The sequence below is a fragment of the Hyperolius riggenbachi genome, chromosome 12 (genome assembly GCF_040937935.1).
Source record: "Hyperolius riggenbachi isolate aHypRig1 chromosome 12, aHypRig1.pri, whole genome shotgun sequence".
NCBI classification, from domain to species: Eukaryota; Metazoa; Chordata; class Amphibia; order Anura; family Hyperoliidae; genus Hyperolius; species Hyperolius riggenbachi.
This window is the reverse complement of record NC_090657.1, coordinates 188,288,319-188,311,545: the sequence shown is the minus strand read 5'-3', so window position 1 is coordinate 188,311,545 and position 23,227 is coordinate 188,288,319. Positions and strand designations below refer to the sequence as shown.

General features: G+C 45.6%; 2 protein-coding genes across 9 annotated transcripts in view; one reads left to right on the top strand and one right to left on the bottom strand.

Annotated features, from left to right (window-relative positions):
* The window catches only part of SPO11 (SPO11 initiator of meiotic double strand breaks), a 693,959-nt gene that overhangs the window by 153,199 nt on the left and 517,533 nt on the right, over positions 1 to 23,227 (bottom strand). The window lies entirely within an intron of this gene.
* Positions 12,171 to 23,227, top strand: part of BMP7 (bone morphogenetic protein 7) — a 121,222-nt gene continuing 110,165 nt past the window's right edge. The window contains exon 1 of the mRNA XM_068263147.1: positions 12,171 to 12,846. Coding sequence (XP_068119248.1) covers positions 12,450 to 12,846 — 397 coding nt within the window. The 5' untranslated portion in view covers positions 12,171 to 12,449. The remainder of the gene's footprint in view (positions 12,847 to 23,227) is intronic.

Genomic DNA, 23,227 nt, shown 5'->3' with positions numbered 1-23,227 from the left:
ATGAGGAGTAGACTATACAGGAGGTAATTATGTCCTGTGTATGGTTATTTTAACTTTTTATTTTCAGTTCAGGTTCTCTTTAAGCTTTTGGCTAATAAAAAGGCTTCGTTGGACTTGGTTCCTGACAAAATGTGAAAAACACAGCTTATATATACTGGCATACAGAGGAGAAACATTCTTTAGCAAACATAAATAAATGTATATTATTATTATCCTATATAATAATAAGCCTGTGTTGCTGCGTCCAGCAGTTTGCAGCATCCCTGTTATTTTGTTACTGCGCATGTGCACAGTAACGGACAGCTGGAGGGACCAGGGAGCGAGGTGGGCGGGCAGTTGCGGGCGCACGGTGGGCACGCGCAGCGGGTGCGCGCGCATGCGCAGTGACTGGCGGCGGCAAAAAAAAAAAGACCTATAGCCCGTTTTTTAAACGGGCTTGGGTCTACTAGTTTATTTATAAAGCGCCAACATATTCAGTAGCGCTGTACAAAGTAAGAAAACAAACATGGGGTACATAATAATACAGACAATGATATACATTAAATATGGACACTGGTACAAAATACAGAACTGGTGATTACAATAGCAAATTTAACATGACTTAATTGTATAAATGCAACAGAATGCATAACATTCCAAGACACAAAATAGTGAGAGAGCCCTGTCCTTGCAAGCTTACAATCTAAAGGAATGGGTGGAAACAGGTGGGGAAGTATACATATATAGGTGGGGAAGTATGTACTGTACATTGATTCACAACCGCAAAAGATGGTTTAAGCAACAACTGGGTTTTAAATGCCACAATTATTTTAATTTTTTTCTACAGCTGTATATTTTCATTTTTTGTTTCATATGCTGGTTAGATGGTGTTTTCTATCACTATTTATTTTATTTTCTTTCATGTGCTGGGAAGATGGTTTTAAATGCCACAATTCTCCTTAGCTTAGAATTAATGGTGCATGTAGTCAGCCCAGTTACAATTTGAACTCGGAATGTATGATGTCTCCCCATGACCAGAGTCTGCTTTAATGTTGGGGAAACTGTTGATCTTATCAATTAGTAAAGGCTGCCATACACTGATAGATTGCCAGCAGATCGACCAACAGATAGATCCCTCGAATCTGATCAGAGAGGGATCTATTGGCTGCCCATACACTGCACACAGATTTGAATCGATTTCAGCATGAAACCGATTCACAACCTGTGGAGCTGCCGCCTGCCTCACGCCCCTGCTCCCCCGGCCAGCCGCAATACATTACCTGTCCTCTGGCGCAAGTCCCTGGGTCCCAACAGTCTCTTATTTCTTCCAGCATACTCCTCCATCTTCGCTTCACTTCCTGTCCCGTCCTGTGACAAGCAGAAAATTCAAACAGTAGAGCGCCCTCTACTGTTTGAACTTCGCTTTCTCACAGGACAGGAAGTGAAGAGAAGACGGAGAAGTACCGGAAGAAGTGAGAGCCTGCGGGGACTCGCGAGGCCGGACAGGTGATGTATTGCGGCGTCGGTCATCGACATATCGAACACCGCTAACGACACGCTCCCAACCCGCCGGCGATCAAGTAAAATTTTTCGCCTAGACAGATCGACTGAATCGATTGATTTCGGGTGGAAATCGATCGGTCAACATTTGCGTTAACAATTTCACAACAGATACGATCACAGTGATCGAATCTGCTGTATCCACTTGCATCGGATCATGTGCAACCAGCAGGAGCAAACAGAATAATGTCGGATCTGATTTTCCGCCTGTAGCCCGGTGCACATGTGCTCCCCCATAGGCTATATGGGGAATGCATCCACCTGCCCAGGATTATCACGGAATGCACAGAAGTGGGGCCCTCTTACCGCAACGGATTCCATGGATGCATTGCAGACTGACAAGTGTGAAATGGCTCCAATTTATAAAACGGGAGCCGTTCACTGCCTGCTTAGCGATGAGCGGAGAATGGACAGAAAATTTCGGTTCTCCGCTGAAGTGGGAACACAACACATGCTTTGACATGCTCTCAGCTGTGGTGCTGGGCGCACACTTTATCTCAGTGGAGCTGGGATCTGCAGATTGTCTCCAGGCTGTCAGGCTGCACAGGAATGTGGCTACAGCACTTCTTATCTGCTGAGTTATGGTCAGATAAGGCAGGGTTACATCACAGGAAGGATCTGTCACTCCCCAGGGAATCTGAGGACCACTTGCTGCAGGCCGGTATAATGCTGGGAATACACCATGAGCTTTTTCAGCAGATTTACTGGCCGATCGATTTTACGATCGTTTTTCTGATTGATTTCCATTCTCATCTATGAGAAAAAAAATCTGTACAGAAGTGCGGGCAATGGATCCCGCGGATCCATTGCAGAGTGACAAGTGTGAAAGGCTCCTATTTATAAAATAGCTGTTCACTGTCCGTTTAGTAATGAGTGGAGAATAGACAAAAAATGTCCGTTCTCCACTCACGTGCGAACAGAGCCTTATAGGAAATCTAAAGCCAAATAAAAAAGCAGTTTAACTTACTTGGGGCTTCTCGCAGCCCATTGCAGTCATCCTGTGCCCATGCTGTCCTTCCGAGACCCTCCAGCCAGCAGAGGCGACCCCTGCAAAGCTGCTGGCTACGCTGCTCTTTGCCGTGTCCTCATTGCCGGAGCGTTCTACACATGGGCCAAGAGTGCTCCAGGCAACAGGAGCGCGATTAGGGTGCGCGTGGCTTAGGGCCGTGCATGCGCGTGGCAACGGCCGGCCAGCTTGCAGGTGGTCACCACGTGCACAGGATGACTCCAGGGGGCTGCAAGAAACCCCAGATAAATTAAACTGATTATTTTATTTGACTGAAGTAACAGTTTAAGCTTTCTACACACGCCAGTTGGAAGGCATTGAAAACGAACAACTAATCAATCATCATTAACAAAAATGGAAGCAAACGACTGGAAAAGACGATAAGGTTAAAGAGAACCCGAGGTGTGTTTAAAGAATGTTATCTGCATACAGAGGCTGGATCTGCCTATACAGCCCAGCCTCTGTTGCTATCCCAAACCCCACTAAGGTCCCCCTGCACTCTGCAATCCCTCATAAATCACAGCCGTGCTGTGAGGCTGTGTTTATATCTGTAGTGTCAGTCTCAGCTGCTCCTCCTCCTCCTGCATTGCTCTGGTCCCTGCCCCCGTCCCTTCCCTCCAATCGACAAGGAGGGAAGGGATGCAGGCGGGGACTGGAGTTCTGCAGAAGGCGGGGAGAGCAGCAGACTGACACTATAGAGATAAACACAGCCAGCTCTGACAAGCTGTTTGTCAGCAGCGTGGCTGTGATTTATGCGGGATTGCAGAGTGCAGGGGGACCTTAGGGGGGTTTGGGATAGCAACAGAGGCTGGGCTGTATAGGCAGATCCAGCCTCTGTATGCAGATAATATTCTTCAAACCCACCTCGGGTTCTCTTTAAAGGCCTGTTTCCACTAACTTGAACTTGCATGCACTTTCTGCACACAGATTCGCATGACAATGGGCCTGTTTCCATTACAGTCGAAATTTCGCTTCCCGCCCAGGTGAAACCCCCCCCCCCCCCCCGTCCTCTTATGCAACAATTTTTCGTGTGGTTTACGCATTTTCGCGTTGAGGCATACACATTTAAGTGTGCAGAAGTCAATAGTGAAGAATGGCAATGGGAAAATTTTAATGCGAATTTGCGAATTTTTTTTTCGATTTATAGTGGAAACAAGAGTAGTTATAGTGGAAACGTAGCCTAAGTGTAGAGGATTCAGCCCTCTCCTGTAGACCCTCTTTCAGACTGATTTTCATTAGTGAGCCCCCTTCCACTAGTGATGAGCAAAGAGATGCAAATACTTGAAAATTGACCAATCAGTTTAAACCTTGGTGGGACTTGATTGGTCCATTTTCAAGCTGCATATATTTTCATAAAAAAAGAACCCTTTTATACACTTTGGGCTACACTGGCCAGGGGTCTGTTGGGTCTGTCTGTCATTGTGATATCGGCCACTGTTCTGATTGATCCTTTGTGACCGAGATTTTCCATCATTCCCAATCGATCCAATCAACCGATTCTGGATGGAAAACGATTGAAAGCTCAATCAAGCACTGTTGCTCCACTGATTCTTTTCCGATTCAATAAAATGATCGAATTTGAAGGTCAGTCGTGCTGCAGTTTTGAGTAATGTATGAGCAACCTAAAGCCCTGTACACAGGGTAGATTAAAGTCGGTTAAGGCAGCTGATAACCTCCCCAGCTTATAACCTGACCTGTGCACAGCATCCCCCAACCAACGCCTGTCAAACCATCTGCTAGGTGTATGAACTTGGCTGAGCGACGGCTGATACCTTTGTTTACACCGCTCGACCCCCCCCCCCCCCCCCCCCCCGCGTTACAACAGAACGTGCTACCATCCATGGTGTAGTGGTTAGCACTCTCGCCTTGCAGCGCTGGGTCCCTGGTTTGAATCCTAGCCAGGGCACTATCTGCAAGGAGTTTGTATGTTCTCCCCTTCTATGCATGGGTTTCCTCTGGTCACTCTGGTTTCCTCCCACATCCCAAAAACATACAGATAAGTTAATTGGCTTTCCCCTAAATTGGCCCTAGACTGTGATACATACACTACACAATCCATACATAGACATATGACTCTGTTAGAGACTAGACTGTGAGCTCCTCTGAGGGACAGTTAATGACAAGACAATTTTCTCTGTACAGCGCTGCGTAATATGTTGGCGCTATAACAATACTTAAATAAAATACAGCATCTGAACAGACCCAGCAATGTTGCCAAAGGGATTCGGGTCCGTTTCCCGTCGGGCAACATCAATCCTGCGTGTGCAGCGGGCCATTGCGGTTTAGTGCTACGTACACACTAGGAGATTTTCTGGCAGATTTACCATCAGATCAATTGTTTCCAACATTTCCGATCGATTTCCGACTGTTTTCCGTTCACTACTATCGGAAGACGGTCGGAAATCTGATTCGCCATGTTGGAAATAAATTGATCTGAGAGTAAATCTGGCAGAAAATCTCATAGGGCCGGTTCACACTGGGCGCTTGAAGTGCCGCTTACCCGCGGGCAAAATTTGCGATACAGCGCGATTTGCACTTGTGATTCCCGGTCAATAAAACGAGAATCACAGCGCAATCACCCCAAAGATGCTGCATGCAGCGCATTTGCGATTGGTCGAAATCGCAGCCGCTGCAGTGTGAATGTATCTATAGGGATACATTAGTAGCAGCACTTTGCATATCACCGCCGATCATCAAACTGCTAAATCATCACCCAGTGTGAACTAGCCCATAGTGTGTAGCTGACATTAGTCCACTGTAGATAGAGTCGGCTATGAGAGTGACAGACTGATCTCCTGGCAAATTCGATAAAGGACCCAATCCGGACTCAACCTTCACATATAGATTCTTCAGGAATACATATTTATTTGCAGCGGTTATACAGCATAAAAACAGCACAACGTTTCGGGCGTGAGGCCCTTTCTCAAGTGCTCAATCACCTGGTTCCCATCTCTGTAATATATAACCTGCTGTGACCTAGACACACCCTTCTGACAAATCAGTGGGCGGGCACATACTTCTATTCACAGATTAACCCTATCCATAGAGGGCAGCTACAAAAACATTCATAAGAAACATTTTAGACTAAAGTCCTCGTTAAGGCCATACGGAAGTTGCGTGCCCAATCGGTCCATCCACCATGCCTCCCTTCTCAGCAATACAGTTCTAAAGTCTCTTCCTTCTTGTGTTTGCACAACTTCAAGGACCTGCCACCTAAGCTGACTAACACTGTGTCTCATCTCAATGAAATGTCTTGCTAAGGGGTACCCTCTCTTTTTACCCTTTTCCTCCTTTTCCATCCTTTCCCTCAGAGCATCAGGGTTGCGTATATGGCACCTGTGCTCATTTAATCATGTTTTTATGTCCCTAGAGGTCTGGCCCACATAGGCCAGACCGCATGGACACTTGATGACATAAATAACCCCCCTAGTGTCACATGTGGCAAAGTCCTTTAAGTAAATAGGTTCCCCAGTCATAGGGTGATTTACAATAGGGCCCTTGATGATGGCATTACAGTGTTGGCAACTCAAACAAGGGAATGTACCTTTCTTAGGTTCCCCCAGAAATAACTGTCTAGCTGGTCTGGATCTACCAATATCTGCCCTCACCAGGGTGTCCCTAACTGATTTCGCCTTCCTATATACAAATCTTGGGGGTGACCTGCATGCCTGGGCCAACTGGGCATCCGCCTCAACCAAAGGCCAGAACTTCAAGACTGTATCACGTAAAGCACTAGACTCCCTGCAATACGTGGTCACAAAATTAACATCACTCTCAGCCTCCTGCACATGCTCCTTATACGTCCTCAATGTTTCTCTCGCTATCTCTCCCACCTCTCTCGCATAATCCTCACATAATTTTTGATTATAACCCCTTCTCACAAAATCCTGAGTCAGGAGCCGCGCCTGCTTCCAATATAGAATATCACTTGACGTAATGCGTCTTAATCGTATGTATTGACTTTTTGGAAGGCCATTCAATAAAGGCCTAGGATGGCAGCTGCTAGCCAGCAAGAAGCCGTTTTTATCCGTGTCTTTGCGATATAAATCGGTATCGAAACCGTTTAAATTTTTAATTATCTCTACATCTAAAAAATGCAAGATCTGTCTATCGAATTCCATCTTAAATTTCAATGTAGTATGTTTTTCATTCAATTCATTGAGATGAGACACAGTGTTAGTCAGCTTAGGTGGCAGGTCCTTGAAGTTGTGCAAACACAAGAAGGAAGAGACTTTAGAACTGTATTGCTGAGAAGGGAGGCATGGTGGATGGACCGATTGGGCACGCAACTTCCGTATGGCCTTAACGAGGACTTTAGTCTAAAATGTTTCTTATGAATGTTTTTGTAGCTGCCCTCTATGGATAGGGTTAATCTGTGAATAGAAGTATGTGCCTGCCCACTGATTTGTCAGAAGGGTGTGTCTAGGTCACAGCAGGTTATATATTACAGAGATGGGAACCAGGTGATTGAGCACTTGAGAAAGGGCCTCACGCCCGAAACGTTGTGCTGTTTTTATGCTGTATAACCGCTGCAAATAAATATGTATTCCTGAAGAATCTATATGTGAAGGTTGAGTCCGGATTGGGTCCTTTATCGAATTTGCTTTGTATATGGAGGTATGATGGAGCCTCTTCCCTGTCTGTGACTCCCAACAAAATCAAGCATCAGCTGAGGCCCGCAGGTTATGTGTTTTATTGCTGCAGACTGATCTCCTGGCTCTGAGCTGTCCTATCTGATACAGATGTGTGTCTGGGAGCCTGAATCCAGGTTCAGGCATGGATAGAGGGGGCAGATGGGCAGACATGGCAGATAACACCAGAGGAGAAGACCCAGACTATATCAATAACAATAGGTCTGCAATCTGCATGTGAATAGGAACCTCCTGTCTCCTGTCTGGAATGTGACAGATTAGGTCAGGTGATTGTCCTGAGATCCTACTTATAATTGCCAGTCTAGGTGTGTAGGTGATGTCTGTACAGACAGGGGTCACATTAGTATTGCCCCATTAGGTTTGCAGTGGGGTGGGGCAGCCTAATGTCTGTATGGAGTTCCCAAACCTCCAGCCTCCACTCTCACCCAGGCTGATTGTTCTCAGCCAGACCCTTTTGCTTTTCCTGAGACAATGTGAGGCTAGTCACTAGTGTCTTTTAAAGAGGACCTGAACTCTTGCACAGGACAGAAGGAAAACATATAGAAATGCACCCTGTATGTATTTACAGAGTTTAGCCTGTCTAATTACCTCATCTTTCAGCTGTGTCAGCTCAGTAAGCTCCTCTGCCATGGCAGAGCTGCTAATTTGTAAACATGAGATGTTAACTTTTATGTCTGCTTCTATGAAAGCAGGAAGTAGACACACTGCAGATGTACTGCAGTATTTATACCTGCTGTAACAAAGAAATGTTTTTCTGTGAAGGTTATTATGCTGTTGCTTTTAGAGCAGAAAGGAAGATCTGAGTTCAAGTCCACTTTAATCTGGGAGACTCTAGCATTCATGCTCATTAGGCTAAATACTCAAGGAATATGGATCAGGAGATCTGAGGCGACGAAAGATACGACAAACGCGCCTTCCCATTTTCCACAATGGTGTACTGTGGGAACAAATGACGGGAGTGAATGAGACCTTAAAGGGATACCTGTAAGGGGTCTGCGGGGACCATTAGAAGCCCCGGGTGAGTTCAGCTCATTTTCCCCCGACCCCCCCTACAATATCCCTTTAAGGTGGCCACACACCATACAATTTTTTAAATATCTGTTCAATTTAAGAATTGCAATCAATTTTTCTGACTGATTGTAACATTTCAAAAATATGACCAATGTACCACACACGTGTGTTCAATTTTTCCAATTATGATAAAAAATGATTGGAAACTGACAAAATTGCTAGGGCATGTATATTAATAAATAGACAATCTAACACACACCATACAAACTTTAGAAAGATTGAAGACAAATATCTTGCATTCCGGATCGATAATAATCGAAGAAAACGGGAAATCCGATTGGATTTTTCAGTCGAATGAAAAAAAAGCTTTCTGTTTTCTCGGGAGATACAATAGTTATTATTGAATAGCCGTAAAATCAGATCATTTTATTGTATCGTGTGTGGCCACTTTTAAACGGTCGTGGTAATTAGCGCGGGGGTCTATGGGGATTCACGAGATTGTCCGCAATGTGTTCCATCACGACGGTCGTTCGAAACGAATGATCGTCGCGGGTAGTCTGCCAGCACTCAACTTCGTTTAATGAATTTTCTTTAAACGATTTTACGCTATACCAAGAAAATGCGATATCAAGTCTGTCGTGAAAATAGTCACAAAAATGGTGTCATAGGTATAGACATTAACCTAGTCAGTGGTCAGATGTAGTCCATCTATAATTAAAGGGAACCTAAACTGACGTTAAAAAAATGCGTTTCACTTCCCTGGGGCTTCTACCAGCCCCCTGCAGCCGCCCTCTGCCCACGCTGGTACTCAGCGATCCTCCAGTCCCATTTCGTTTTCCTGACTGAGCCAGGCCTTGGCTTCTGCCCACGCTCGTCCTCGTTCGCACTCCTAGTGCCAAGAGCGTCATGCACAGGTGCAGTACAAGAAAATCTCTACTGCGACTGCAGTAGTGAGGAAATGTGCTGCAGGAGCAGTGGCCATCGGCTGGCTCAGTTCTGGAAAATGAAACTGAGCCGCAGGGGGGGACCGGAGGGTCGCTGAGTACCGGCGCAGGCAGGGGGCTGCTAAAAGCCCCAGGTAAATGAAACTTGTTTTTGTAAGTTAGTTTAGGTTCCCTTTAAAGCCATTACAGGCATAGGCCTCTCACAATTGGGCAGATTATTTGTGTTGGGTGACAGAGTAACACTGGGTACACAGTCGCATGATTCAATTGCCCGCTGCCACCCCCCTCCTGGCTGCTACCCCCTCTAGCATGGCGGCCCCCTCTCACCCACAGGCTGTGACACAGAAACTCATCCGTTTCTGTGTCCAAAACTGCCTGTGTAGAGGGGGATCCGTTTTCCCATTCATTTTCACTACCCCTCCGTGTATTCGGGGTCTGTGAAAATGTTGCAAATCCAGACCGTTCAGGTTTTGAAAACGGGTCCCCGTGAATGTAGACAGATCCGATTTTTTTTGGGGGGGGGGGGGGGGAGGGGGGGATCAAGACGGCTGTTATTTTTAACACTGGTATTCGTGGCTCCGGTTTTGATCCGGCCTGAAAAGGAGCCACGTATACGTTAACGGACCAAGTGTGAACATAGCCTTAGCTGGAGCTTCCTCCAGCCCCCAATAGCCTGAGAGGTCCCTCTGCGTCCTCTGGGTCACTTCATTGGGGACTGGCAGCTCCTTTAACCTGGTGACGTCGACTTCCATTTACAGTATTTTCTCTGTTCAGCGTCCCTTTAAGTGGTTTACGTCTCCATTTTCTGCCAGTACCAGTTTTGGCAGGTTGTCCCCTTCAAACTATTCGATTCCTCTTACTTCTCTATGGTAATTAAAGGGTCAATCCGCTGTGGGATAAAAATCTCTATTGTCGTTGTAACTATGGTAATGCCATCAATGCTTCATAAAAGGTATATGACCGTATATTTATATATATATATATATATATATATATATATATATATATATATATATATATATATATATATGACTCTGACAAAATGTTTGACTGTACATTTTATTTCCATCCTCTGCATTGATGCCTTTTCAAGCGTAAATACAAAAGGCTTAGTTGGGGCAGGTCCACACTGGGCACTTTGGTAGCCCACCGGCGATCAGCAAAGTGTTGCTGCTAATCAGAATTTATTTCGACAAGTACAACGCGAGTTGTACCCGGAATTGCTTTTGGCACAACAGGGTCAGTGATGATATAGTAGATATACAGTATACAAGGCATAAGGTACATTAGTTGATACATACAGTAAGTACAATGCATATACAGAGCATAGAGTAGAAGGCATGAGTAGAAGGATCCATAAAAGATGGGCCCAGGAGAAAGGACCCAGGGGAAATCTGCTGCCATATTAGGCAAACCGCTTCTGCAGCAATAAATTGAATGATACCCCCTAGTCTAACCTGGGCAAGAGAGAGGCAAGGAAAGATAGAGAATGAAAGAACAGTGAAAGTGAGACCCCTTAGGGAGGCCGACTTGGTGGTGCAGGGACCAGCAGCCGAGGGGCCTGGAGGTCCCCAGCAAGTTCAGCGGTGGCTGGCTTACCAGGGGACAGAGATGGTGTTCTGGCTTCAGGGTACAGCAATGATATCAGGCTCACCTGGGCAAGTCAATGGTAGTGTTCAGACTGTGGCGATCACCAGTGATTAGTCATTTGAAATCTCAAACATGGTGCCCGCAGCATTTTTGGAGCGCTTGCATTTAAATGTTAAACAATCACAAAACGCAGTCACTCTAAAATCACTTTCCTGTACAGCCAGCGTTCACCAAAATGCTACCAAAAGCGCGTAGTGTGAACTAGCCCTCAAAGGGAGTTATAACATCCAAACATAAAACATTGCCTAAAAATACCGGTAGTTAGTGCCCCAAATATAGATGTAAACTCCCCCTTTTTTTTTCTCAAAATAGGTCCATATATGCTTCCTATTTTTTTTTTAACTCATTTGTGTTCCTTTGCTGAACTGTGCCGAACTGGATTGCGGGAAGTCAAGCTTATATTAAAATGCAAAAAGCTTCCCATTTCAGATAAGATAATCACACCAGACTGACTAAGACCAAACTGAATCCAGGCTTCCTCCAGTGTTTGGCATCACAGCGAGTGCGTGTACCACGTGACTTGGCGCATAGCGATGTCACGACATGTGCCAGCATAACATTGAACACCGAACACCGGAGTAGTCACCAGTAGAGAGGTGAGCACCGGTTGAGGTCCGTCGGTCGTTACAATGTCAAAATGGCTGCACATCCGGTTGAGCCCTTGCCACCAAGATTTTTCCGGCATTCCCTGTCCATCCTTTCATCCGATATCAGTCGAAAGCGCTATCATACATCCATGTTGCTGCACGATTCTCTTCCGATTCAATAAAATTTAATCGGAAGGTCGATCGGGCGGCAGTATCGAGTAATATAGGAGATGGGAATAAAAATCATGTGGAGTGAATCTTCATTATGCTGTAAAAGCTGAAAGATGCATTTTTGGGTGGATTGCCTCGTTCACCCCTTCTGCCCATGAACTTACCTGTGAGTGCGGCACTGGTGCATTGTCAGCCCCCCCCCCCAAAAAAAAACACACACACACACACACACACACACACACACACGCCTGAGCAGTGGTCTTGTCCTGCTCCCTTGTCAGCTGCCTCCTATCCCAACATGTAGATTAAAGCCATGTTAATTACCGCCTTCCCATTAGTGACAAGCAGTCCTGACCTGAGAGGAACAGAGGAGACACAGACATCCTTAATCTGTTTACTTTAAATTAAACAGCAGGAATTGGCCCACCCTATCTTTCTTTTTTTTCCTCTCTTTTTCCCCCTTTCTTTTGAGTCTTATGAACATCCAGACAAGCAACCTGGTGAAATGTAGCAACTTTCTTTCTTTGCAAAGGCTGCCTCCTCCCTGAATCCCCCGCTCCTCCCATCACATTCAGCCTCCTGCTGCCTCTGTCTCTGTTCTCAAACCACCAGTTACACTTTGCAGTGAAAAGGGAGAAGAGTCATCAGGTCCTACAGGAGAGAAACAGCAGGAATTCTCCGCATCTGCAGTTACTCCCGACCCTCTGCCAAAGTCTCCAGAGATGGCTGGCTTCAGCTGATGCTTCCAAAAGCCCAGAAGAAGCCCCGAAGAGGGACATCACTCTAAGTCAATGTTCTGGTTTGATTCTGTGGTCGTTTATTTATGATTCTCCCCCCCTACGGATAGAACTGCAGGTGCTTCAAGCATCGCCCTACAGATCCAGGGGAAATGAATGTTTTCTTGCAGACCAAGGCGACATCAGCATTGCTGTACAGCTACTTGTTGTTGAGGTCCATCCTGGCTGATTTTACGTTAGACAATGAGGTCCACTCTAGCTTCATCCAAAGAAGGTTGCGCAGCCAGGAACGCAGGGAGATGCAGAGGGAGATACTATCCATTTTGGGTCTGCCGCACAGACCGCGACCGCACTTGTATGGCAAACAGAACTCGGCACCCATGTTTATGTTGGATTTATACAATGCGATGACGGTGGAAGAAGAAGAAGGTGAGGGGTTCTCTTACCCTTACAAGCCCATCTTCACCACACAGGGTCCACCATTGGCCAGCCAGCAGGACAGCAACTTCCTCAATGATGCCGACATGGTCATGAGTTTTGTCAACCTGGGTAAGTACCAAGGGAGCTCCCCTTAGTTTTCTTTTCTACTACATAGAGATGCCAATTATCCAGATGGTCATATCAATTTACAAGTCAGTAGGAATCAAGGAACATGTGCTTTTATCTGTGGCCACAGAGGAAAACAAATTGTACAATAAGAGTTGTAGTCATTTATCTTAGGGGTGCCACAGCTGCCCTTAATAGATGAAAATGTACCTGAAGTGACTTTTTCTAAAATTTTCACCATTTGATAACAGATGAGTGCAATTTTTATCATCTCATGACTAGTGTTGTTGTCTTGAAGGAGTATGTGCAAAAAGAAGAGAAATCATTATCTGGGCATTTGCGGGGGACAATTTCAGTCCAAGAAGTGTTTGGGAGATTGTGGGGAACCGTATCAACCCATGAACAAGTGTCTAAGACCTAGGAAGGGACAATATCAGTCCATAAAAAAGTGTCTGGTAGTTTGTGGGGAACAATATCAGTCCATGAAGAATTGTTTAGGACTTTGTAGGGAACAATATTAGTTCATGAAAAAGTGTCATGGAGTTTGTGGGAATCAATAACAACCCATGAAGACGTGTCTGGTATTTTGTTTTAGGACAATAACAATCCATGAAGAAGTGTTCATGAGTTTGTTGGGGACAATAGCAGTCCATGAAGAAGTGTTCATTAGTTTGTTGGGGACAATAACCGTCCATGAAGAAGTGTCTGGAACTTTGTGGGGGACAATAACAGTCCATGAAGAATTGTCTGAGACTTTGTGGTGAACAAAATCAATCTATGAAGGAGTGTCTGAGACATTAAGAGGGGTGCAAAATATCAGCCCATGAAAAACTGTATGGGACTTTGTGGGGGGGGGGGGCGGGCAGTATCAGTCCATGAACCTAATATTCATTGGTTATTTCATAGAGAACAGTTTTTCATTTGTTTGTTTATATTGATTATCTATTTTATAGTATTTAGGTTGATCTGTGTTTTCAGAGTAACAACGTTTTATAAACTTTCTGCTTGCACCTCTGTATTCTTTGTTTGGATAATAAGGGGCAGTGTGAACCTATGGCTGCTTTGGTTTCATCTTCACCAGGAAACAGAAGATGAATATGTTCACTCTGATTAAGGATTAGCGCCTGTCATTTAGAGACTTTGGAAAATTTCAGAACAGAGATAACTGACCCTAGATGGGAAATGTTTATCTCCCTCCAAAAGCCCTATCTCTTTTGACCAATCCGTTCCATGGCTGAACCAGGTCTTGCTTTGCACGTAGTACCTCTGGTTGTGACGGTGGGACCTCCACTCGGGAAAAAAATGTGAGCAGCTATTTTTGAAAACGTGCAAAATTTCCAGATACCAGCTAAAAACCTTGCCTCTGACAAATGCACAAAAAATATGCTCTGTAAAGTTAGGCGTGGCCATGTTTCTTTTTTTTGGGGGGGGGGGGGGCATTAGCTACCTGACTTCCTTATCTCCAAGTCTTACAAAACATAGCTTTATTGTTGTTTTTGGTGCCACAAAATGTAAAAAGCAGGAGGAGGAAAAAAAAGGAAGAATAAGTCAACGACAGTTTAGGACTGGTTTTATTATTATGTCTTTATTATTGTATTTAGGCTTTTTTGTGTGTGTCTTTTTAAAAGCAGTGACTCCTTCTTTCCCCTCGTAAGCTGTTCTGGTCCATCGATGTTGCCGGTGGAAGGTTTGGCGTGCCTGCAGCTCCCCACCAGCATGCAGTGTATGGTGTTTTTCAGGTGCACGGCCGTCGTGCAGGCACCATCCCAGTAATTTCTCGGGATTGTACATGATCCGACAGGTTTGGGCTCTCCTTTGAAGTCGTAATTACTGTACAGGATGAGAGGGGAGCAGGAAGCTGAGAGCTCAGCAGAGTTCAAAGCAAGGCCTTCAGTGATTCACCCTGCAACATGAAGCGTAAATGGACACAGTCCCATTAGGCGGCATAATAACATCTTTTTTTTTAGATGCTTGCCAGGACTCCTTCCTTGCCGGAGAGTCCAAAACCAGACGTTGCGCGGCTTCCTATTATCCAGCCAGCTGGATGTTCAAAAGGAGAGCAAGCAGCGATGTTCAAAGGGAGTAGTGCTTACCTTTCATGGCTCCCTACTTGTTCATAGGTGACGATGCATCTAGCGATATTGCGGCCCGATTGACCGTCCAGTGCGATCATTTTAGGGAATCTGATGAAAATTGGTGCCGCAACAAGCATGCCCGATTGACGATTCAACCGATTTTGGGCCAAAATGTATTGATCAAGCATGCTGGGATACATGGTCGATCGGGTGAGTGGCGGTGAAACGAGAAACTGGGTGGAATCCCCGGCAGCCCAAATGTAGATACCCCCCTGGTGCCTGTGAATTGTAAATCTGCTCTGTCCAGCTGCAGCAACTCCCGGCCTCCTCCTATGCTTACCACGAATGTGCATAGAAGGATCCGCAAGCCAAATGCTGGTAGAAAGTGCTGTAGTCTTTTTATTCAGTAAATTCCAGATGACATGGCAATAAAACCACAGGGTTCAGCTGACGCGTGTCGGGCTTACAATCTGCCCTTAGTCAGCTATGACTAAGGGCAGATTGTAAGCCCGACACGCGTCAGCTGAACCCTGTGGTTTTATTGCCATGTCATCTGGAATTTACTGAATAAAAAGACTACAGCACTTTCTACCAGCATTTGGCTTGCGGATCCTTCTATGCACATTTCCGAACTGGTCTGGCTCCTTTTGATCCTGCACCTGCTGTTTAGTCTTAAGGGGGTAGAGCGTTTTGAACTTCTCTGCTTACCACGAATGCCGCCAGGCGTTTGTGTTTGACGACCCACATGCGCCATGTGGTATACTCACCACCATGTGGTGGCACTCCGGGAAAGGCCACGAACGAGACCAGGAGCCACCGCAGCTGGAGCAAGTGAGATTTACAATGCATGGGCATCGGGTGGGGGCACATTTCATGCTGAAATCGATCAGCCTGTGGTGTATGGGCAGCCAACAGATGTCTCTCCGATCAGATGTGAACAGAAAGAGATCTGTCTCTTCATCAATCTGCCAATACATTGCTAGATGTGTGGGCATCTTTGGGTGGATTTATGGGGACCAGAGGAGATTGGAGCAAAAATGGAGCAGTTGCTTAGAGCAACCAATTAGATATAAGCTGTATAAAATGACCATTCCGATTGGCTGCTCTGGGTAACCAATCAACTTTTGTTTAAGATTTCTTTCGACTGGTCTTGGTACATACCGGTAAGCCCTACTGGTCATTGACTTATGTTATGTTTGTTGGATTGGCCACTACTGGAGATGCTATTGGGGTTTTGGAGTGATCCTCTCAATATGACTTTGGATAACACACGGATCTGCAAGTGTTGTCACTGTAATTGTAAAGGTTAGTGTGAGTGTGGTAATGCAGTGTTCTCCCCAGGCTCTTTTAGCCGGGTGCTCCACCCAGCTAGTTTTGGTGAGCACTCGGCTGTCATCAGCTCACTACCTGCTATGCTATAAGCAGAGTTGCTCATAAAAGCACCGGCCCTGCAGTCTCTCATCGCGCCCCAGCCGGCTACTTTTTCATGCCACCCAGCTGGAAAAAAATGTCTGGGGAGAACACTGTAATGTTAGGTATACGTAAGTAACGATGTACAATTTTTAAAATTGATTAGGCTCTTGATTTGGTAAAGTCATCAGATCGAATTAAAATCAGTTTAACCACTTAATGACAAGCTGACTTATGAAAATGTCCTACTAGAGCCTCTTAATGGCTGCAGGATGTTTTTATAAGTCAGACTGTTCTGCTGCCGCTGTGTGCACGTGAAAATAGTGACCAAAAAAAATCATAGAAAAAATACACCTTTATTTCCAAATACTATATTGTCACTATACTTTGTACTAGGGACATAATAAAATCTTGTGATAACCAGGACAAATAGGCAGATACAATGTGTGGGTTTTATGTACAGTATTTGTATTAAAACTATAGGGGATGAAATTGGAGAAATATTGTATTTTTTCATTTTTTTCGTGTTTCCCCCTTTAAAATGCATAGAATATAATGTAATTACTGAAAACAAATATCAACCCCAAAAAAGCCCAATTGGTGGTGAAAAAAACAAGATATAGATCAGTGATGGCTAACCTTGGCACTCCAGCTGTGGTGGAACTTCAAGTCCCATGAGGCATTGCAGTACTCTGACAGCTCTAAGCATGATGAGATTTGTAGTTTTGTCACAGCTGGAGTGCCAAGGTTAGCCATCACTGATATCGATCATTTCATTGTGATTAGTAGTGATTAAGCTATTGGCAAATAAAAGGGATGAGCACTGAAAGGTGAAAATCGCTCTTGTCCGTTAGGGTAAAAAGCTCCTTGGGGTGAAGTGGTTAAAACTACCATCTCTGTTACTGAGCAAGTTGATCAGAAATGGTCGTTATTTTTGTACCGACCTGGGGGGTGGGGGAGCAGTGGGGTAACAATAGCCCCTGCGACCCCAGCAATTGCAGGGAGACCTGGGGATTTGAGGGCTCCTCCTCCTCCCATCCGCATACAGAGTAGCACAGGGAGCGTTATATTAACCTGCTTCCAGCGCCACAGATCTCCATTCATCACAGCAGCAGCACTCTCTGCTGCCCTTCGTCCTTATTTAAGTATTTATATAGCGCCAACATATTATGCAGCGCTGTACAGAGTATATTGTCTTGTCACGAACTGTCCCTCAGAGGAGCTCACAATCTAGTCTCTATCATAGTCCTATGTGTATATACAGTGACTTGCAAAAGTATTCGGCCCCCTTGAAGTTTTCCACATTTTGTCACATTACTGCCACAAACATGCATCAATTTTATTGGAATTCCACGTGAAAGACCAATACAAAGTGGTGTACCCCCCCCCCCCCCCCGAGCATCATGCTGCCACCACCATATTTGACAGTGGGGATGGTGTGTTCAGAGTGATGTGCAGTGTTAGTTTTCCAACACACATCATTTTGCATTTTGGCCAAGAAGTTCAATTTTGGTCTCATCTGACCAGAGCACCTTCTTCCACATGGTTACTGTGTCCCCCACATGGCTTGTGGCAAACTGCAAACGGGACTTCTTATGCTTTCTGTTAACAATGGCTTTCTTCTTGCCACTCTTCCATAAAGGCCAACTTTGTGCAGTGCATGACTAATAGTTGTCCTATGGACAGAGTCTCCCACCTGAGCTGTAAATCTCTGCAGCTCGTCCAGAGTCACCATGGGCCTCTTGACTGCATTTCCGATCAGCGCTCTCCTTGTTCGGCCTGTGAGTTTAGGTGGACGGCCTTGTCTTGGTAGGTTTACAGTTGTGCCATACTCCTTCCATTTCTGAATGATCGCTTGAACAGTGCTCCGTGGGATGTTCAAGGCTTTGGAAATCTTTTTGTAGCCTAAGCCTGCTTTAAATTTCGCAATATCTTTATCCCTGACCTGTCTGGTGTGGTCTTTGGACGTCATGGTGTTGTTGCTCCCAATATTCTCTTAGGCTGGTTTCACAGTAGGACGTTGCGTTTTAGGGGACGTTGTGGCCGCATAACGTCCCCTAACGCAACGCCTGGTGCTCTCTGGTGTGGACGTCGGAGTGAGCCGCGTTGTGCAGCTCACTCTGGCGTCTGTGATGCCGTGATGCATACTCTTGGACGCATGCGGCATCACGTGAACCCGCCCGGCCAATCGCCGCACAGAGCGGCTGCTCCAGGAAGTAAACCCTGCACGTCACTGAGTGCAGTGAATATTAATTAGCCATGTGCCTGGTACACTTTTCCCAGAAATTTCGCATCACAATTACGATGCATAAATGCAAATTACAATGCGTAATTTCTGCTCATCACTATTCTTAAGGGCCCGTTCACACTTATAATCGCAAATGGGAGTGATTTTTCCCGCGATTAACGTGGAAAAATCACTGGACACTGCGGCGGTTTTGGAGCGATCGCGATTAGCTAATCACAATCGCGTAACGCTCGTCGCCGGCAAACCGCTGCATGCAGCGCGGTTGCGGTTATTGTTAACCGCAACCGCGGCAGTGAGAACACTGCCACTTGCTACATTGTGTAGCGTTTTTTGCAAAACCGCTAGCGGTTTGCCATGAGCGGGAATCGCGCGATTCCCGCTCAGGTGAGAACGGGCCCTCACACTTGTTATATAGGAATGGGCAATGAATTGCAAATCAGTTGATGCAAGATTATGCAAATTTTTGTTAGCATATTTATGCGGCTTGAAAATAGACCAATCAAATTTTACCTCAGCAGGATTTGCTTGGTTTATTTTCAAGCTGCATGATTTTGCATACAAAATTTGCATAATGCTGCACCAACTCGAAATAGTTTGCATCTCATTGATGATCCCTACTGATAATACTGTGCAGCTGGAGGCTGAGTTTAGCATAACCCAAAGCTTTGCTACTTCCACATCCCGATTCCCTCAGATTCCTTCCCAAACACTGTAACCCGGGGTTGTATCTGACATCTGTAGCCGACAAGCCTCTTAGATTACAGCCGCCACCTTGCTTTTACAGGTAGCCATACACCTGTCGATCTGCCATTAGATCGACTATCATCTGATGACAGATCGATGACATCATCTCTCATATCGAATATGATCAGAGTTTAGAGAGGGATCTCTGCATACATATTGTCGCGTCGCCGGTGAGTTGGGCGCTCTCACTGCTGCCGCAAAAGTCCAAGGCGGCATTAAAGGGATACTTAAGCCATTGATAAATCATTAGTTTTACTCACCTGGGGCTTCTACCAGCCCCCTGCAGCTGTCCCGTCCCCTCGCAGTCTCTCATGGACCCTCCGGTCCCCCGCCGCCAGCTAAGTTTCGTTTTCGGCCAACAGGTCTGCCCACGCATCTCCTTCTACGTGTTCCCTTCCGCCATATCGTCCTGCACAGGAGCTGGATGCTATTGGGGACTGGAACGCAAAGAAGACTACGCATGGCCAGGCCTGTCAGCAAAACGAAACTAGCTGGCTGTGGAGGACCGGAGGATCCGAGAGGGACTGCGAGTGGACAGCTGCAGAGGGCTGGTAGAAGCCCCAGGTGAGTAAGGCCCCATTCACACTAGAGCGTTTTGCCGGCGATTTCGGCAAAACTCTCAAGCGCTAGTGCTTTTTAAAGCGCTAGTGCAATAATAACCTATGGGCCTGTTCTCACTTGGGCGATTTGCGTTAATTGCCGGCGATTAACGCAAATCGCTCAAAAATGTGTATCCTGCACCATTTTCAGGCGATTTCCCTGCGATCGCTTTTAGTGCTATAGAAGCGCTAATCGCAATCGCCGGGAAATCGCCCCAAGTGTGAATGGCATTAATCGCCAAAAACCGCCAGAGCAAAACGCTAGCAAAAGCGCTAGCGTTTTGTAAGTGTGAATGGGGCCTTAAGCTGTTTATTTTTTTTTTTTTTTTATCAATGGCTTAAGTATCCCTTTAAATACTATTCCCCTTCCAAGTTGTCGCAACTTGGAGGGAGATGTGATTTGGGGTCTGGCACCCGCCGGAGCCCCGAATTACCCTTAGGCGCCGTAGCCCTGCTTCGGTATCTATTGACTGCCCACACACTGCACACAGAGTTCCATGAAATTTCAGCATGAAATGTATTGGAAATCGTCCTAGCGCCAGATAACGATGCTGAAAACGGAGTCCTGTTTTGAGACCCTAACGTTGACTACACTCATCACAATCTCGATTGTTCGATTTTAACACTTTGATATACCGGTAGTATGAGAGTTTACCTGCACACTCAGTTCAAAATCTGTTCGTCCTCACACTACATGGAGGTTGTAAAATTGGGCAATCAAGATTATAATGTGTGCATGTTTTTCTTTCTTTCTTCTTTTACGCTGCTTTCGCAGTGGGACGTTACAGGCGCACGTTGGAGCAGCCAGTAACGCAGCCCAACTCACAGTAATAAAAAATCAATGGGCTGTTCACAGTGCACACGTTGCAGTTAAGTATAACGCTGCACGTTAAATGAAAGTGCAGCGGGCTGTGCGTTATACTCGTACTTGGCTGTGTTAGACTGTTTGCACATGCTCAGTAATGGTTTTTTTTTTTAAATGTGCCGCATGCACCGTTTTCGTTCGATCCGAATGCGTCAAAAAGTACGCATCACATACGCATCAAGAGACGTACAACGCGGCTCTATATGACGTCCAACTTCAAAGCTAACATGCGTTGCGTTAGGGGCACGTTATGCAGCCTTATCGTCGCATCAAATGCAACGCCCAAGTGTGAAAGATCCCTTAAAATCACAGCGCTTTGAAAAGCTCTTGTAGTGTGAACGACCCCCTAAGTGCTTTTGAAAATAAAGAAATCCCTGAGGATCCCTCATGAGAAGATGTAAAAGTAATGTATGCCTCATTTTACTCTGGGAGAAATGCACTTCTTATCTGTATAGGTTTACATATATTTTACATTTTAAGATTTTCGCGAAAGTGGTCCTTTAACCCTCTTACAACCACCCCCAGGACCGCCTAACGCCAATTGGCGTCAAGTCCTGGGGCGGGAATTTGCTGGAGATCGCACGCGCTGATGCGCGCATTTCCACATGAATGACGGAGCTCTGCTCCGCCTTCAGCCTCCCAGCAGCGATCGCCGCTAGGAGACTTTTAGACGGCAAAACAGCTGTCTATTTACCTTGTACAGCACTGCGACCTACAGCAGCGCTGTACTGGGGACAGCCGTGTGACATGGCTGTCCCCCTTAGAGGCAGACAAGTGATCCGCTGTCATAGGCTGAAGTCTATGACAGTTGATCATGCTGATAGGCTGCCAGAGAGAGGGAGGGGGGAGTAAAAAATAATTTAAAAAAAGGAATTTTTATTTGAAAACAAATAAAATATTGGTACTTATCCGTTAGCCGGGCGCATCCTCTAGGTGGCGACAAAACTCCACCAGAGTTACATCTTTCCCTACTATCCATGTCGGCCTGGAGGGGGAATAGTAATTAGCGCCACCTGCCGGATGCGCCCGGCTAACGGATAAGTACCAAAATATTTACTAAAAAAAAAAGCAAACATCTGGGGAGCGATCAGACCCCACCAACAGAGAGCTCAGTTGGCGGGGAGAAAAGGAGGGGGGAATCACTTGTGTGCCGAGTTGTGCGGCCCTGCAGCTAGGCCTTAAAGTGAACCTCCGGACTAAAAATTGACTCAGCAGCACTGAAAAGGCTTCGTGTTTCTTTAACAGATTCACAGCATCAGAACTTTGTTTCTCTTACACAAGCCTCATTTTTAGCTGCACGGAAGAAAACTGCCCGGGCTTTTTTCCCCTGATGCTGTGCAAAGCATGATGGGATTTCTGATGTTGTTGCTCTCGTTTTTTTTTATATTTTGAATTTGACATTTGAAGCCTAGCGTGTGCAGCTGGGAGGGGTTATCAGGACAGTTGGAACTGTGTCTCCTGCTCCTTGTCACCTCCTTTCAACCAAAAAGATGGCTCCCCTCATGATAAAGATGGCAGCCACCATGAATCACAAACATTTGCCTGTTCTTTTAAAACAGGGTGGGTAAAATATTATATTGCCTATCTTTTCTAATTAACATAACTAATGTAACTTAATGACAGTATGTTTGTTTAGGCTGAAGTTCCCCTTTAAAGCTGCAGTGGCCTATATAGTAAAAAATTGCCTGGTCACTAGGAGGGTTTAAGCCCAGGGTCCTCAAGAGGTTAAAGTTTAACTGAATGCTTGCACAGGACAGAAAACCTATACAAATGCACCTTCTATGTATTTAGAGAGTTTAGCCTGTCTAATTCCCCCTCATCTCTGACTAATTTTCAGTGTAATTTTATATCTCAGCTGTGTCAGTTGGCTGCCTCAGCAGAGCAGATAATGTGTAAACACAGGATGTTAACTCTGTCTGCTTCCATGAAAGCAGGAAGTAGACACACTGCAGATTTATTGCAGGATTTGTATCAGCTGTAACAAAGAAATGCTTTTCTTTAAAGGTTATGCTGTTACGTATCGTTTAAAGCAGAGAGGAAGTTCTGAGTTCAGGTCCGCTTATATTTAAAGATCGTTCTTATGCTCCACAAAGTTAAATCTCTTTGTGAGGGGAAAGTAAGTGTAATATAATATATTAGCAACTGAAGCAGAGTACATTTGAAATCGGCGCCGGTAGACTTGGGCACAGGATACAGCGGTATATGGCTGATCCTGCTTCTGCACAAGTCCGGGCCGATTTAATTACTATTACCCCTCCAGGCCGACATGGATAGTGGGGGAATGAAATAATTCGGCTTCCAGTGATTGCTGGAGGCCGAATTATTATGTTTTTAAGCAACTTCGGCTCCGTCTTCTGAAGGAGCCGACGTTACTCACTGAGCGCTGCAATAGGAGTGATTCCTATTGAAATCTATGGAGGCACCGGCTGCGCCCAAATCTAGC